Here is a 15,249-nt window from a genome sequence, read left to right on the forward strand (position 1 = left end):
TTCCTGGTAAATATACATGTCATATGTGACCTCCAAATCTGCAACACTGACGTCCTGTCAGTAGAACTAATTCCTGGTAAATATACATGTCATATGTGACCTCCAAATCTGCAACACTGACGTCCTGTCAGTAGAACTAATTTCTGGTAGATATACATGTCATATGTGACCTCCAAATCTGCAACACTGACGTCCTGTCAGTAGAACTAATTTCTGGTAGATATACATGTCATATGTGACCTCCAAATCTGCAACACTGACGTCCTGTCAGTAGAACTAATTCCTGGTAAATATACATGTCATATGTGACCTCCAAATCTGCAACACTGACATCCTGTCGGTAGAACTAATTCCTGGTAGATATATATGTCATATGTGACAGCATGTGTGTGCGTATGTGCGCAAAAAACGAAAACCCTGCACCTTCAACTTTACAGATGCACACATGAAAGAGGAAATTTCCAATTTAAACAAAAGTTACATTTCCTTTTCAGACTTTTCACACTTGTTTAATTTGCTTTCCATTTGTATGAAATGATTGACAGTAATTATTTCAAAATATTCTGTACATTTTCTACATGAGGGAAGACATGGCTGCTTGAAAATTTGATTGTAGAGGTCAAAGTTCACCAATGTAAAAATGTTGCAATTTCATGGTCTGTCTGTCTTTACCGTTTCTACTAACAAGGTAATATGTTTTTGTTGTTATTTTAATGTGGGCTTTTCTGTGTTTTTCTGCGCAGTGGAAAAGATTTTTTGATAGGCCTCAAGTCACTCACTCACTTACATTCACCTACCCACCCTTTCACTCACCCACTCACTAACTCACTTACCAACTGTCTCACCCACTCACACACCCAACCATTCACTCACCTACCCACCTACTCACTCACTCACTCACCCACCCATTCACTCACCTAATCCACCTACTCACTCACCCACCCACCTACTCACTCACTCACTCACCCACCCATTCACTCACCTACCCACCTACTCACTCACTCACCCATCCACTCACCCACCCAGGCATTGACTCACTCACTCATTCACTCACTCACTCATTTCAGGATGGGATGTGGAAAATGGTGACCCTGATGGCATCCAGCCTGAGTTGCTGATCTCACTGACCGCTCCCAAACTGTGTGCCCGTCACTTCAAGGGGAAGTACCACTACCTGGGCGGCCGCTTCGTCCCCAAGACGCTGGAACAGCGCTACAGTCTCAATCTTCCTGCCTACCCAGGCACTGAGTGTGTAATAGAACTGAAAACACAGGCCACAGAACCGGCAGAAAGTTCCAAGTGATCCTCTCCAACATTTGCCATCATTCAACCTCCTGCTGTTTGTTAATAGCTTGACAAATGTGTCACTTATATCCAAACTTTACCCAACAATGTATAGATGACATGTTTGGGGCAGATTTGTTGTGAACAGGTTGAGAATGTATTAATAACTGGTATAGTTGGGTTAAACTGCTTTTAGCTGTACAGTGGAAGCTGTCTAATTCGGACTCGACTGGGACCGACTTTTGTGTCTGAATTACGAGGTGTCCGAATTGGACTGGTGAGTCAAGAGTTAGCTCCCTTGAACAGGAGATACTCATGCACGGTACTTTTACCATGGTGGAACATGTTTTCGGGGTAATAGCGCAAAAGACATTTTTGGATAGACTATCAAAACTGTGATTCCGTCAGTAAATATCACGTCATGTTTCATCTTTTATAAATAATATATTGTTAGAATGTTCTGTCGTCCGGTGGTTTCAAATGCAACCTACATTTCGTGTCTTGTCCGTAAGCATGAGTGCTATAAGTGACGTACCATGTTTTCGTGTTACTCACTACTTCGCGGGGTAACGCCCTTGTAAGGAAGCGCATGTGATTCAATCTTCTCCACAGAAATCAACAAATACAATGTATCATTGGTTCAGGCATTTTGTCACTGATGAGAAATTACTGGAGTATCATCTTTTTATAACAAAACTGCATACCATCAAAATGACACTGAGTGAGTCGTGTCAGCTTGCTGAACTTCTTTGTTAAACTCCATCATACCTGGTAAAAAAAGCACTTCTGCCTCAGGCAGTCCCGTTAGTCCGAGTTAATTAGTGATGTTTTCATAGTAAATTACCTTCAAGGGCGGAGGTTTCAGTCCGAAATCCGAGTTACATGAAGTCCGAATTAGTTAGTATGGTAACTTAGTTAATTTCTGCTGGGACCAACAATTCGGTCCAAATTATATAGAAAACCGAGTTACTTAGGGTCCGAGTAAGACAGCTTCCACTGTAGTTATATCATTGCTCGTCAGCTTGGAGACAGTGAGTGAAATAGTCACTAGCCTGTGTCTAGTAAAAATCCAGTCAGGCCAGTAAATCTATCAGTCACTAGCCCGAGTGATTTCCATAGTGTCATTTTCAAAATATATCTCATCGCTCCAACTTGTTAAGTTACAGTCAACGTTCGAAATAATCACTAGCCCGAAGGCCCAGCAACAGTTGCTCTTCTATTAGGCCGGCAATTTTTAATATATGGAGGCCCCTGTGGCCTTCAGTGAATTATTATTTTTCAACTGTATTAACAGTCGGGAATCACCCATGATCCTTCATGGTACGATAACTTACACTTTCACTTCCACAAAGCAATGTCAACATCAGTCAAACAACTATAACAAACATCTCTTTGCGTCGTAAGCTTCACTAATTGATTTTGTAGAAACAGTGTGAAACTATGAACAGTGTAGTCTATTTTGAATTTATTGGTTTGACTTTAAAACATTGGACCTGCAGATTTCATTCATCGCCTGTAGATTTTAAAGCCTGTAGGCCCTGATGGCCAACTTGCAAAACACAGTATTGCAAACACCGGTTACAATACACTTGTAAATCATTCAGGATTATTGCGAGATAAATGATGTTATTTTACCATTTTGGAATTATTTGTTTCTACATTCAGATTTCAGGCTAGTGAATTTTTGCTGGGTTGGAATCCTTCAGGTATAGCTAGCCCCACTAGCAAAATTTGGAAACTATTTCGTACACTGTCTAGAAGTAGTCATCAAGTCACAGTAAAGGACTGGAAGACGTACTGTAACATGTGACTAAATGTCATAATGATATTTTATTTTCCTGTGCCAATCCACAGCTTATTTTGATTTGTCCCTTTATCTGTCTGTGTAAAATCCACTTAAAGGGAAATCCCTTGGAATTCTGGTTGTTGCCGCCAACCCATACTTGTTGCAGAAACTTAGCAAAAGTGTATTGGCTGGTCATAACTCAGTGACTTGACTCACACAGTACAATGTACACATGTTCTAAGATCTTAGGTCATTACATCTATGACTAGATGGTTTGGTCAAGACTGGATTATTTACAAAGTGTTTTCATACAGCTAAAATATTGCCAAGTGCGACATAAAACAACCAACGCACAAAATTAAACAATTAAACGCACAAACATTTCAAAAACCTACAACTTGAATCAACTCAGGATTTTCTTCAACATTTAGCTGACAAGCAATGATATCACTAAAAATCTGTTACTAATGATATCAAATTAGAAACTGAAATTCCACATAAATCCTAAAAACTGTATGTGAAAGAATTTTGCAGGGAACTAACAATAAAACTGATAATTGTGATGTGGACATACTGAGTGGACATCCAGGATAGATATATGGACATTCAGGGTGGACATCCAGGGTGGACGCTCCAAGTGGACATACTGAATGAGAATAAGGGTGGACATCCTGGGTGGACATACTGGGTGAACATCATGTATGGGCATACTAGGTGGACACCCTGGGAGGACATACTAGGTGGAAATCGAGGGTGGACATCCAAGATGGACATCCAAGATGGACATCCCTAGTGGACATACTGAATTATTGAAATACTATATTCTGATTTATCAGTGAGAGGTTTCAAATGACATTGGTCACCTCTGATTGAAACAAAACACTTGGGAGTTATTGTTATCATTCAAACGAACTCTACATTCTGTTGGGGTAACAACTGATTACACCCTGAATTTAGAAAATACTAGATCCTTACTGAGAGAACTGACAGGTTTCAAATCACAATAATAACCTAATATGGAAACAGGTAATTTGATGGCTTTATTCAACTTTTGTGAGAGAGATAGATTTAACCTCCAACTGAAATTCAGGTTCGGAGAACAGTTTTGGGGGATTTGATGATTTATTTAAGAATAAAATACATATTTAAAAAAAGTGCAGCACCTATCTTTGAAGGCATTCAGAATAATGTTTTTGATAAGAATATATTTGATGTGGGTCTGGATGATAGTAGACAATTAAAATGCCATCATCATAAACATTCATATAAGGCGATATGACAAGGGGGAAATTGTGATAAGAATGTCAAGTAGCCAAATCAAGGGCAGTTATTTTGACCAAATTTTCTAGGATGGAGTCTAGAAAGAAGACACCATATTAGACTTTTCTTCCATATGAACTGCAGGTGTTTCCAGGGCAACCAAATCTGATTGTTGACAGGATGTGAGAACATAATATGCGAGATTTCTTTAAGTACAATGTGTAATTTATCCAGTTTTCTTATTGCCTTGTGACATATGTTCCAAATTGGGCATACACCATTTTTTCTGGATTAATCTAATATTCTGCATGTCACATTTTTGTACTGACAATTTTTGTCCATGAATAAACTAATCTTTTTTCAAGGTCTTTGCCAGTTGGAGAGCTTGAAATCCTTGAAAACCCTTTGATAAAGTTGACATAAACAGTGAATAGCTATTCACATTTCTTACTTTTCTCATCTAATTTAAATTTGTTTCCACCAGTAAGATTGCAACTGACATTCATATCGGAACAAATTATTAAAGAGGTTGCTAAATTTAGGTAAAACCTTTCCCTAAAACAAGTCTTGCAAAGCACATTAAGGGAAACATTAGTAGTGTTGTATGTTACTCAGATTTTGATAAAGATCATAAGATTTTATGTATTGTAAGAAAATACAATTAAAAGTGAAGTATAATATATCATATTAACCTGATCAAGTCATTTTCCTGACAACATTGTGCTATAGTTGATGTTTCAAATAACCTTTTATATTCATTTTGTACTGTTACAGTTTACTGTTGTATTTTGACATTTGATTTTATTTGTACTTCTCAGCTCTGTGTTGCCATGGTTACAGCCAAGCATTTGCATTTTTGATATTACATTTTTCATTTTTTGGTTTGCAGACCTTCAAGCTTAATCATAAGGAATGTAAAAGATTTGGCATCTCGAGAATTTGACAAAGACTGTTTTAGTGTTGTCGTCGCCAGACTTTGACATGATGCAGTCTCAAATATCAGTAAATGAATGGATCTTAAGGGTAGCCTTGTGCCAGGTAGTTATGTGACATGCCAAAATATTCAACACAAGTTGAAATTTTATGTCGCATTGGCATTATTTCAGTCATATAGCGACAAGACTGTGCACATTCACTTTATTTTAAGGATCTTAATGTCCCCCTGAACGGGGGACTATGTATTGAGAGGCGTCAATACATACCTCATTAGGTCACCATGATACTTTGGCCACTTTTCAGATTCTTGTTAACGCGATATCCCATAAACTATTCTAACCAATATCTTCAAATTTGGTGACAGTCTACACTGGGGGATTATGCAGACACCAGTCAGTATTGGTGACCTTGACCTTATTTTCAAGGTCAGTGTTTTCAATATTTCATTGTTCTTTAGAGGCGGGGAACATTACAATGTTTGTGGCAAACACTTGTTTGGATGATCAGAATAATCAACAAAAGTCTGCAAACCAAGTAATGAAAGACAGACATCTGTCCTTTTGAATTGCATGTGTACAGTGGTTTTAGCTGTTGTTCTGCAGATTTATCTCTGAAAGTTGATGTTACCAGTAAATAATTTGTCAGTGGCAGTGTTCATCATCCAGCGATCCTTGTTCTGAATCTGTTCTTTATCATGACACTGGACACGCTCAGTTCAAAATGGCTGCCTTTCAACAGCAGACGACATGACTGGACATGGAACTGCCATCTGAGTACATGCTGCGGTCTGTTACCGGGGTAAAACAGACCGGGGTAACGAGATGTAAATCCGTATAATATTGAGATGTCACTGTGAGTTTAACAGCAGCCATTTTGTTTAGTGTTTCTTTGGTCAGGTGATATCTTCAAAAATGGAAAGTCCAGTACTTTTTGTTATGAACGGTTTTGAAATAATCATGTATTTGTTTCAGTAGGGTGAGAGAAATTATGGACTCTTAGTAACTTTGCAACACTCTCCAACATGGCAGGAGAAACAGTCATGACAAATTCAACAGTGCTTGTATCATTTTCAAGTAACCGTTTACTTCCCTATTATGATGACAATAATATTGATTGTGATAATCATATATCATAGCGTGTAACATATATCCTCTTTCTCCAGCGCTGGCTTTTGGTAAATCGGTGCCAAACCCTGGTTCCATTCTTGTACCTCCTGCAACTGCTGTGTGTATATCACAGCATGCAACATCTATCCTCTTTCTCCAGCACTGGCTTTTTGTAAACTGGTGCCAAACCCTGGATCCGTTCTTGTAGTTCCTGCAACTGCAGAGTTCTTGTGATATCATCACAGCTAATTCAGTATACTAGTTCACAGGTTTCCCTCTGTTTTTTGTGTTTGTCAATAGATACTTGAGTCTTCTGAAAAGCAGGAGAGACACTTTGATTTACAGATCCACGATTACCTACGTTGGATAAAGTATGACATTGCTTAAATATCACAAAATTAATTCAGGTGTTAATAGGATCTGTGAAACAAAATGAAGACATGTATGGTTTTTCTTAAACTATGATTCCTTGAATTTCTATGTCACAGTCTTTTGTAAGCCCCCTTCAATAAATATATTTGGCAGCTTTGGAGTAATTTGTTTCATAATGGTGTCCTGAAAATAATGGAGCCTTGACCAGATGATCCTGTGATCGATATCATGAGCTGCGATCAGGAGTCCAGTTATCAGGAGATGATTCAACCGAAGACACGAGCTCCTGATGCAGCAGGTTGCTGGATCGCCAAGTTGTTGTGCAGGATATGAGAACACAGTTCCAAGTGACAAGCAGCATGCCTAATCGTACAGGCCTTACAGTGAGTGAATGAGTTTATTTTTACGCCACACTCAGTGATATCCCAGCTATATGGAAGTGGTCTGTAAATAATCAAGTCTGGATCACACAATCCAGTGATCAACAGCATAAGCATTGGTCTGTGCCACTGGGAACTGATGACGTGTCAATCAAGTCAGCGAGTCTGACCACCTGATCCTGTTAGTTGCCTCATACAAAGAGCATAGGCCTGTTGTGGCAAACATGGGTTGCTGAAGACGAGTGAGCTCTGATGGAAGAAGGGAGGTAACCATCAGCTTCAAAAATCAGTTTTGTTGCAAAATCAGTGTTCTTAGTATGGTGTTTAACGCCTCACTCAGTAGCTTTCTCTGGTCCAGACGCTCCAGTGACTGACATCATGAGCATCAACCATGTCAGTGAACATGACCATGTAATCACCTTTTGTGACAAGTGTTGCTGAAGATCAGTTCTAGCGCAGGGCCCTTATTCTCGAAACATTCGTAGCACTAAGAATTCTTAACTTTGATCGTAGCCAATGTGTCAAGAATGGGCTTAAGAAGTTCGTAGGGCTACGAACGTTTTGAGAATAGCTAGCCAGGTCTTTATTGTGTTCTTTTAAGCATGTGCTACTCGTGGCAGGGCAAGGATTCCACGTGTCAGAAAGGATAGATGAAAGAACAATAACCTAGCTATTTAAAAAAATGATACCACAGTGCATGCTTGTCGTCCAGATGTGTTCATGGTCCAGAGTATAGCCAGTTTAAGAGTGCATATCACCAATTTCTGACAAGCTGAGGGACAAGTGGCAAGAATATTTGTATTTCCCCAACGTCCCTGTGAAATCTGACTATGACAAGCTACTAGCCAAAGGCAGTCTTACCACATCCCAAAGAATTCTGCAGTCATATTCAAACCACAAACTTCATCCTGTCAGAAAAGCTGACCTACCTCTGACCTGTGGAAACTTGACCATCACTGACAACTTTGACTGTCAACATCAAAACTAGAGCACCTTAAGTGGTTATTTAGCCGAAATACTTGGACTCCTACACTGAGTTACCGCACTTGACTCTAAACTATTTCACCAGTTTGATGGTTTCCATGACCTCGTGGAAACCACTGGAAACGTTCCAGGAGTTTGATCCTGATGAGAACTGTACATGATCCACGAAGACAACATGCTGCTCTGAAAAATTAAATAACAGAGAAGTTAAAAGACACGAAAGCCAGTGTCTACATTACTCCTGTTGAAGACCCTACATAGTGGATGAGTTCAATGGTAGTCTCCACAAAGAGGGACAAGATATGAATCTGCATCTGACCTGAATAAGGCAATCCAGAGGGAACACCACCCCAAGACTGTAGTCCTCTTAACACTCGATTCAAATGGTTTCCTGCAAAAAAAAAAAACTGACTGAGAAATCCTCATACGACCACACACCCCAATCGGATGCTTTCGCTGGCATTGACTCTGTTTGGCATAAAGTCGGCTCTTTGAATCTACCAGAGAGAATGGACAAATGCTTGCTGCCACAATCATGGATAACATCCTTATAGCAGGAAAGGATACAGCACACAATGATCAGATTCTCAGACAAGTTGTTGAACAAGCGACAAAGCACCACCTGAAACTAAACTTTGAAAGTGCTCTGTTAGACAATCCCGGGTCAGTATGTAGGACATGTCCTCACCGCTGCAGGACTTCAGCCTGACCTTAACAAAGCATCTACCTCTGTGAACATGCCAGCCCCTTAAATAAGGACGGAGTTAGACGCCTGCTAGGACTCGTAAAATATCTAGCCAAATTCATACCCGATCTCAGCCAAGTGGATGATGCACCGATTCGTTCACTTCTGAAATCTGATGTGGAACATCAAGAAGTTATGTAGTTCACCCCAATACTTGCTTACTTCAATGTAAACGAGAAGACAAAGTCATCAAATATCCCCTGCAAGGGCAAAATATACTCATGAATATGTCTACTAGTTCTGATTATATGTGCCAAGTTTGATAAAGAAATAGAGAACGGTTTTCAAGTTTTAAAGAATACTACCACCAATCTGAGTCGAAGTCAAACTTGTTGCCATGGAAACGCCCAAACAATTTGGTTCAGAATTCCAAAACTACCAACAGGGTCCAGGGCCCACTTGCACAAAGTGATCTTAGCGGTCTATTTTTACCCTATGTTAGAAAACGGGCGTTAAATCGTTGTAGCGCTAAGATTTCTTTGTGCAAGTGGACCCACTACACAACCAGATCTATCTATGTGCCAAGTTTGCTGAAGAAATAGAAAACGGTCTTAAAGTTTTGTTCCGGAAAGGAACATTACCATGAATTTGAGTCAAAGTCAAACTTTTCGCCATGGAAACCTCATACTGGAAGTCGGATGTGATTTGTTTGACAAGTAATATCTCATTCTAGTCTCTGCTCTTGATACATTGACATTAACTTAGAACTACAACCACCTCGGTCACGTTCAGAGCGTTGAAAGTAGTCTTTAGTGTCCGTGGAATACCGCAAAAGTTACGCTCCGAGAACAGACCGCAGTTCACGTTACAAAATTACAAAAATTCTGCAAGTCATAAGACGTCACGCATTCTTGGTACCTCCAGACCACACTTCTAGAGCACCAAAGATGAAGCAGAGAGACAGCAATACAGACAATCAGAAATTACAGGGTAAAGCAAAGGATAAATGCTTAACTCTGTCTGATTACAGAAGTACTACAGTGAAGATGTCAGTCTCTCACCTGCCCAACTCCTTGTAAACTGTAGGTTTATAAAGAGAACAACGTATTGCTTGCTTTTGTATTTGGTCCTATCATATTTTCTGTTTTTAAATGGTAGTAAATGTCGTTATGGCTGCCAGTTCTTTTCTTCTAAGTCATAGCCATCCTTAGTGGTATACCTAATTATAAATTACTACATGGTTATCTCCCTTAGCTGTGATCGCTAAACACCCTCATGTTTCTGTATGGTCACACACAGAGCGGAAGAGATTTATTTCATCAGACATATTTAAGTGCGGTTAGTAGACGTTTCATTAGGCCACGGGATCATCGCATTGTGATTAGATTAGTTTTATTGTGATATTTATGATTACTTGGTGTATTAGAAATTTTTCCTGCCGTTTGGATTTTTTCCACCAACAATTAACTTCTCCACCATGTCACAAATTAAGTGCGTGCAATGTAAAAAAATCAAGGATTTGAATTACGTAACGAAGAAGTCTCGAGCTTAAAGCAGCAAATTGATTTCTTTGGCTCCTTAACTCAAAATGGCGCAAACACATATGACTCGTAGGACGGCAGACATGCTTGGTTCTGAGGTCAAGAGTCATTCTCTGTGGGGAGGCGCGGTGCCCTGAAGCCAGGTCACCGATCCCCAACGGCAACAACGCAGTCAGTGGTGCCGACAACATCTCCCATGGCCATTGCGAAGGTGGAGAACTGTTAGCTTCAGTGATGAGTCACGTTACATGCTGCAACGTCCCAACGGAAGAACACCTGTACGAACGCTTCGCTGCAAAGTTTATATAGGAAGTGGGAAGATTTGTTGGTGAAAGTGTCATGGTTTGGGCTGGCCACGTCAGTTTGACAGCTCGACGTTACCGTGATGAAATCATCAGGCCTCATGTCCTCCCTTTCGTGAGCCGCCAGAACGTCATTTTTCAGCATGAAAACGCTCGGTCGCATACAGCAAGAATAACCAGGGATTTCTTTGCCCAGAACAACGTTCAGATTCTTGATTGGCCCTCACGATCAACGGATGTTAATCCCACTGAACATTTGTGGGACGAATTGGATCATGGTGTGCGACAGCGTGACCCTCAGCCACAGATGTTACTTGCTCTGTTTGTGGTCTCAAGAGGGAAGAGTACCAACTCATTCCCAGGCACTTCGTCCGTAATCTGGTCCAATCTATGGGACGCCATTAGTGTACAATGTCTCCCTGGGGTCTTTCGATTGTTCTCGGTCACGTGACCCCTCATTGTGACGTCATTCGATTGTTCAAGGATGACGTCATCACTTGGTGTGTACGGGTTGTGACGTCATTCGATTGTTCTTTGATGACGTCATGAGTTGGTGTGTACGAAGTCTGACGTGGTCGTTAGCAACGGGGGTGTTGCTAAGCAACGGTGGTTTTTGCGCGCGATCTCGCGAGAGGAAGCGTGTTTCAAGATGGCGGCAGACGGACGGCACGGGACGGGACGGAACGAGGGAGAGGAGGGAGGGAGGGAAGGGAAGGGAAGAGGGAAGGGGGAGGAGTGGGGAGGAGGGAAGAGCGGAACGACGGCAATGGGATGGGATGCATCGTGTTTCAAGCAGTCTTTAGTGAGCATGTGGGTGGCCCTGAAAAGGGCCGTGAGGTGTGGATGCTTAACAGTCAGCATCGGCAGATGAGTTTGAGTCCTCAGAAAACATATTTGCCGGGACAAATGTCATCATGGAGGGATTGCGTTCCTTTGGGGACACCCCCACCACAATAGAGTCATACGTAAAACTGTCAGATGGATGGGCTTTCAGACAGGTAGGGCACATGATGAATCGCCATTGGTCTGCTAATTCTTGTAATGCCGTCATTGTAATTGTTAGGTGTAGTGCCTGTTCTCGCGGTGGCTGGTGGTGGTGGTCGCGCTGGCGTGTCAGCTCCCGCCGTCCCGTCCTCATCACCACCGTCTTCAATCTTGATGACGGATTCTAGTTGTGGCGAGGGTGTGGTGGTGGTGGGACCGGGCTGCACCGGAGACACTGTTTTCATCCACAGTTTCTTCGGTAAGGGGCTGGTCGGTCCATTTTCACTTTTCGTGTATCCATATCTTCGTCACACACACAGAGTCGGGTGTGAGGGTTACTAGTCATGGCAACGTTTATATATCCTCGACGACGTCACAGCCATGACATCGTGCTTGCGTGTGAGATCGTAACGTCATCATGGCGCGTGAGGTCGTGATGTCATGATCGTGAGGTGTTGTCCTGTGATTGGCTGAGTTCTGTTATATAAGATGAGGAGGAGGACGGGAGCGGACAACCATAGAAGAAAACTGGACCTCAAACTGATCTCCGTGGAGACACCCCCACCATCGCCAGCGCCCATCCCTCCACCACCACCGGCTTTTCCATCATGGAGGCACTTGCCAGCTTGGCAGTGTCGCCAATGCCTGGGAGGGCTACCCGTGTATTGCAATGGCACGGATGACTACAGCGGGACTTTTCAATGCGTGTATTGCCGCACGGTGTTGAAAGATACGTATCAAGTGCCCCGTGAAAACCAAGATAACCATTCACCCGTGTCAATGCATGATGCCGCCCCTGTGGTCGTTGTGATCACCACAACGAAAAAAACGGCTCTTTTCAGGGCCATCCAACTTTCTCTAAAGAATGCTTTCATGCCATGACAATCATAACAAGACATGTGTTGTTTTTTTTCAACGTTTTATTTCCCCTGCTAACAAGAACCATGGTGACAAAAGAGTCAGGATTAGGGGCGTCCCTGATCTTTTGTTTACAAATGGTATGAACTCGAACATGAAGAGAACATCATAACATCAGAACCATAAGAACAACATGTTGCGGATCCTGGACGTCGTTGTTGTTGTCTGGCAGGCGTGTGAGTTGAAACCAGCGTTTCACACGTTCTTCATTGACGAGGGTGTTGAAGGGATCAAACTGTTCCATCACGTTGTCAAAAGTCCATCCGCGAGCACGATGAGCCGGGACAAACAGGCAATACATTCCGCAAGAGCTTCTGAACCAGGGTTGAAGTGAATTCACATTCCACCGCTGTGCGAGCCATCCCCTGTAGGCCATGACATGCCGAACGTCTGGATGCAGTTGGTAGGGATCACTTATAGAATACCTTGATCCATAGTAGTGGGTAGGGACTCCATAACTGTCAAAGTACTCAAAGACACCCGGTGCTGGACGATACACGCACACCCAGTGTTGTCCCAGGAGATGACTGGGGTCCGAGTTGACGATGTAGGCTTTAGGATAAGGTCCGTGTCGTTCACTTAGCATGGTGATGACAAAGTGATCTCGGGCAAAGGTCCCTTGGTGATGGTCCTTAGACCATCAGAGCATTGCGGAACCGATCAAATTCCAGTACGCTTTCGTATTCCTCGTAGCAGACGAGGGTGACCGGACGAGGTAAGGGTTCTGCAAACTGAAGTTCGAGTCCCAACTTGCCCGTGTGTCGTGGGTAGTTATGACCTTCGTCTGCTCCCAAATCTGCAGTCAAATCCACCACCCACAGTGTGAATCCGTTCCTGAACTCGTCAAGGGTGATGTTGCAGGGATGTTCTTGCCACAGGTGTCCCGTGTTGCGAAACAGGTTCATGTACAACTGTTTGAGCAAACCACTGTTGCTGTGAAAGTCACTTTTGATTTCTGTGCCATGCACTTCCTGGCCATTGAGTTTCAGTTTGAGACTGGTCACGTTGTTGTGCTTGAAATGGAAGGGGTTCTTTTCCTTGCTGCCGGCAAAAGCATCGTTGTGCGCCAGTCCCAACACCACGCGTTTGGGCAGTTGTCCTCCCACCAGTTGATCTTTGTGGAAATCGTGCCCTCCTCCTGGAATGTCGTGAGCCGTGACTTGGACTCGGGTCAAAGGATATTTGGCCATGACTCCTGGTGCCATGTGTTTCACGTGCTGTTCCCGTATGGCAGGATCGATGTTGACTTGGCGGACGTAAAACTCGGCTTTGGTCAGTTCAAATCGACATTCCACATCTCCAGCACTCGGGCTCCGAATCAGTTCTAGTTTCATGGGGTCGCCATCCACCAGGTACCGGTCTTGGAGAAACAGGTCACAGTGGAGACGACCTGTCAGTTCCACTTCTCGGGTGGGTAGAATGACCTGCCATCCATTTTTCCAGCTTCATCGGTGTACCATCCTGGGCACTGGAGATGCGTCCCTTTGGCTGCCTTCCCATAACTCAGTAACATTTCCAAATAGGCTCGGTAGGGATAGGTTCCCATGGAGGGGGTGATTTCCAACTGGTTGTGTCCCACTTGCACACGCACTTCTCGAAAGAGGGAATGCATCATGTTGTTCACCGTGGACATGACGAGTTGGTCATCCCCATCATCAGTAGCATCCGTGCCATCGGTATTCTTGATTTTGAGGCAGATGCGGAGGTAACACTGATTCAAATTAATGTACGCGTTCACAGGGTTAGCAATGTTAAACTGGAGGGGACCCGCCACCGAAGGGGGTGCCAGAGGACTGTATCGAATCCACTGACCCTCTTGAACTGACGTCACCACAGGGGGAACCGAAAAGAGATCCAACTGTGACTTGGCACATTCACAAGCACCCCGGCGCATCATCTTGATAGGTCTGCCCAACAGGTCTGCCCAACAGGTCTTGACAGGTTCATGTCTGGTGTTGAACTGACCCTTTTTCATGGTCCTTTTATGTCAAGTCCAATGCCAAGTCCAATGCCAAAGTCCAATGACACAAAGTTCCATGACGACTCAAAACAAAGCTTGGCGTTTTTGTTGTTTCTTCTTCTTCTTTGTGGGACCAGACGATGGATTTCGTTTTCTTTTGTGTTTCGACGATGCCTGTGACTGCAAGGTGGCCAGTAAGGCTTGTTTTCCATGATGTTTCAAACTGTCTCGTACACTACGGCGTCCAGAATGAATATCTTGCACTAAGCCTGGCAGCATCTTCACACCGGTTTTGAGAGCAGATTTTCCCATTGTCTTCAGAATGGAGAGGGCTGAACGGACCAAGCTTCCCAAGATGTTTCCAAGACCTCTCCCTCATTGATGAATGTGACCTCGGTACGCGGTAAACCTCGTCCTTGTTGTTGTTGTTGTTGCAGGCCACCCAAGCCGGTGCTGCACCGGTGTCGGATACACTCATGTCCTATCATGTCAGTACGTGCCCAGACGACGGGGACGGAAATGGAGTGTCACGATGGTCTTCCCACTCTGGAATGGCATGGGACGTCCTATGTCATCCATTAAATAGATTTGAATGGCATCCGTGGTTCCCTGACGCAATCCCATGTAGCGTACATGCTGGGGAGTTTTCATCACGACGCTGTCTTCTATCATCCGACGAGATACGGGAACATACATCAGTAAGGGAGCCATGGTATCCCCAACGATTTGATCTTCCACCACATCCGAGTAG

At 43.1% G+C, this 15,249-nt stretch overlaps 1 protein-coding gene and 1 pseudogene across 1 annotated transcript in view; both read left to right on the forward strand.

The window, feature by feature from the left end:
• LOC137259721 (NAD(P)H-hydrate epimerase-like) overlaps window positions 1-6,896 on the forward strand; it is a 170,153-nt gene extending 163,257 nt beyond the window's left edge. The window contains exon 6 of the mRNA XM_067797323.1: window positions 1,068-6,896. Within this exon, the coding sequence (XP_067653424.1) occupies window positions 1,068-1,303 (236 nt within the window). The 3' untranslated portion in view covers window positions 1,304-6,896. The remainder of the gene's footprint in view (window positions 1-1,067) is intronic.
• LOC137259722 (NAD(P)H-hydrate epimerase-like) overlaps window positions 1-15,249 on the forward strand; it is a 266,803-nt pseudogene that overhangs the window by 196,324 nt on the left and 55,230 nt on the right.

This window comes from Haliotis asinina, chromosome 13 (assembly GCF_037392515.1).
Source record: "Haliotis asinina isolate JCU_RB_2024 chromosome 13, JCU_Hal_asi_v2, whole genome shotgun sequence".
Classification (NCBI taxonomy): Eukaryota; Metazoa; Mollusca; class Gastropoda; order Lepetellida; family Haliotidae; genus Haliotis; species Haliotis asinina.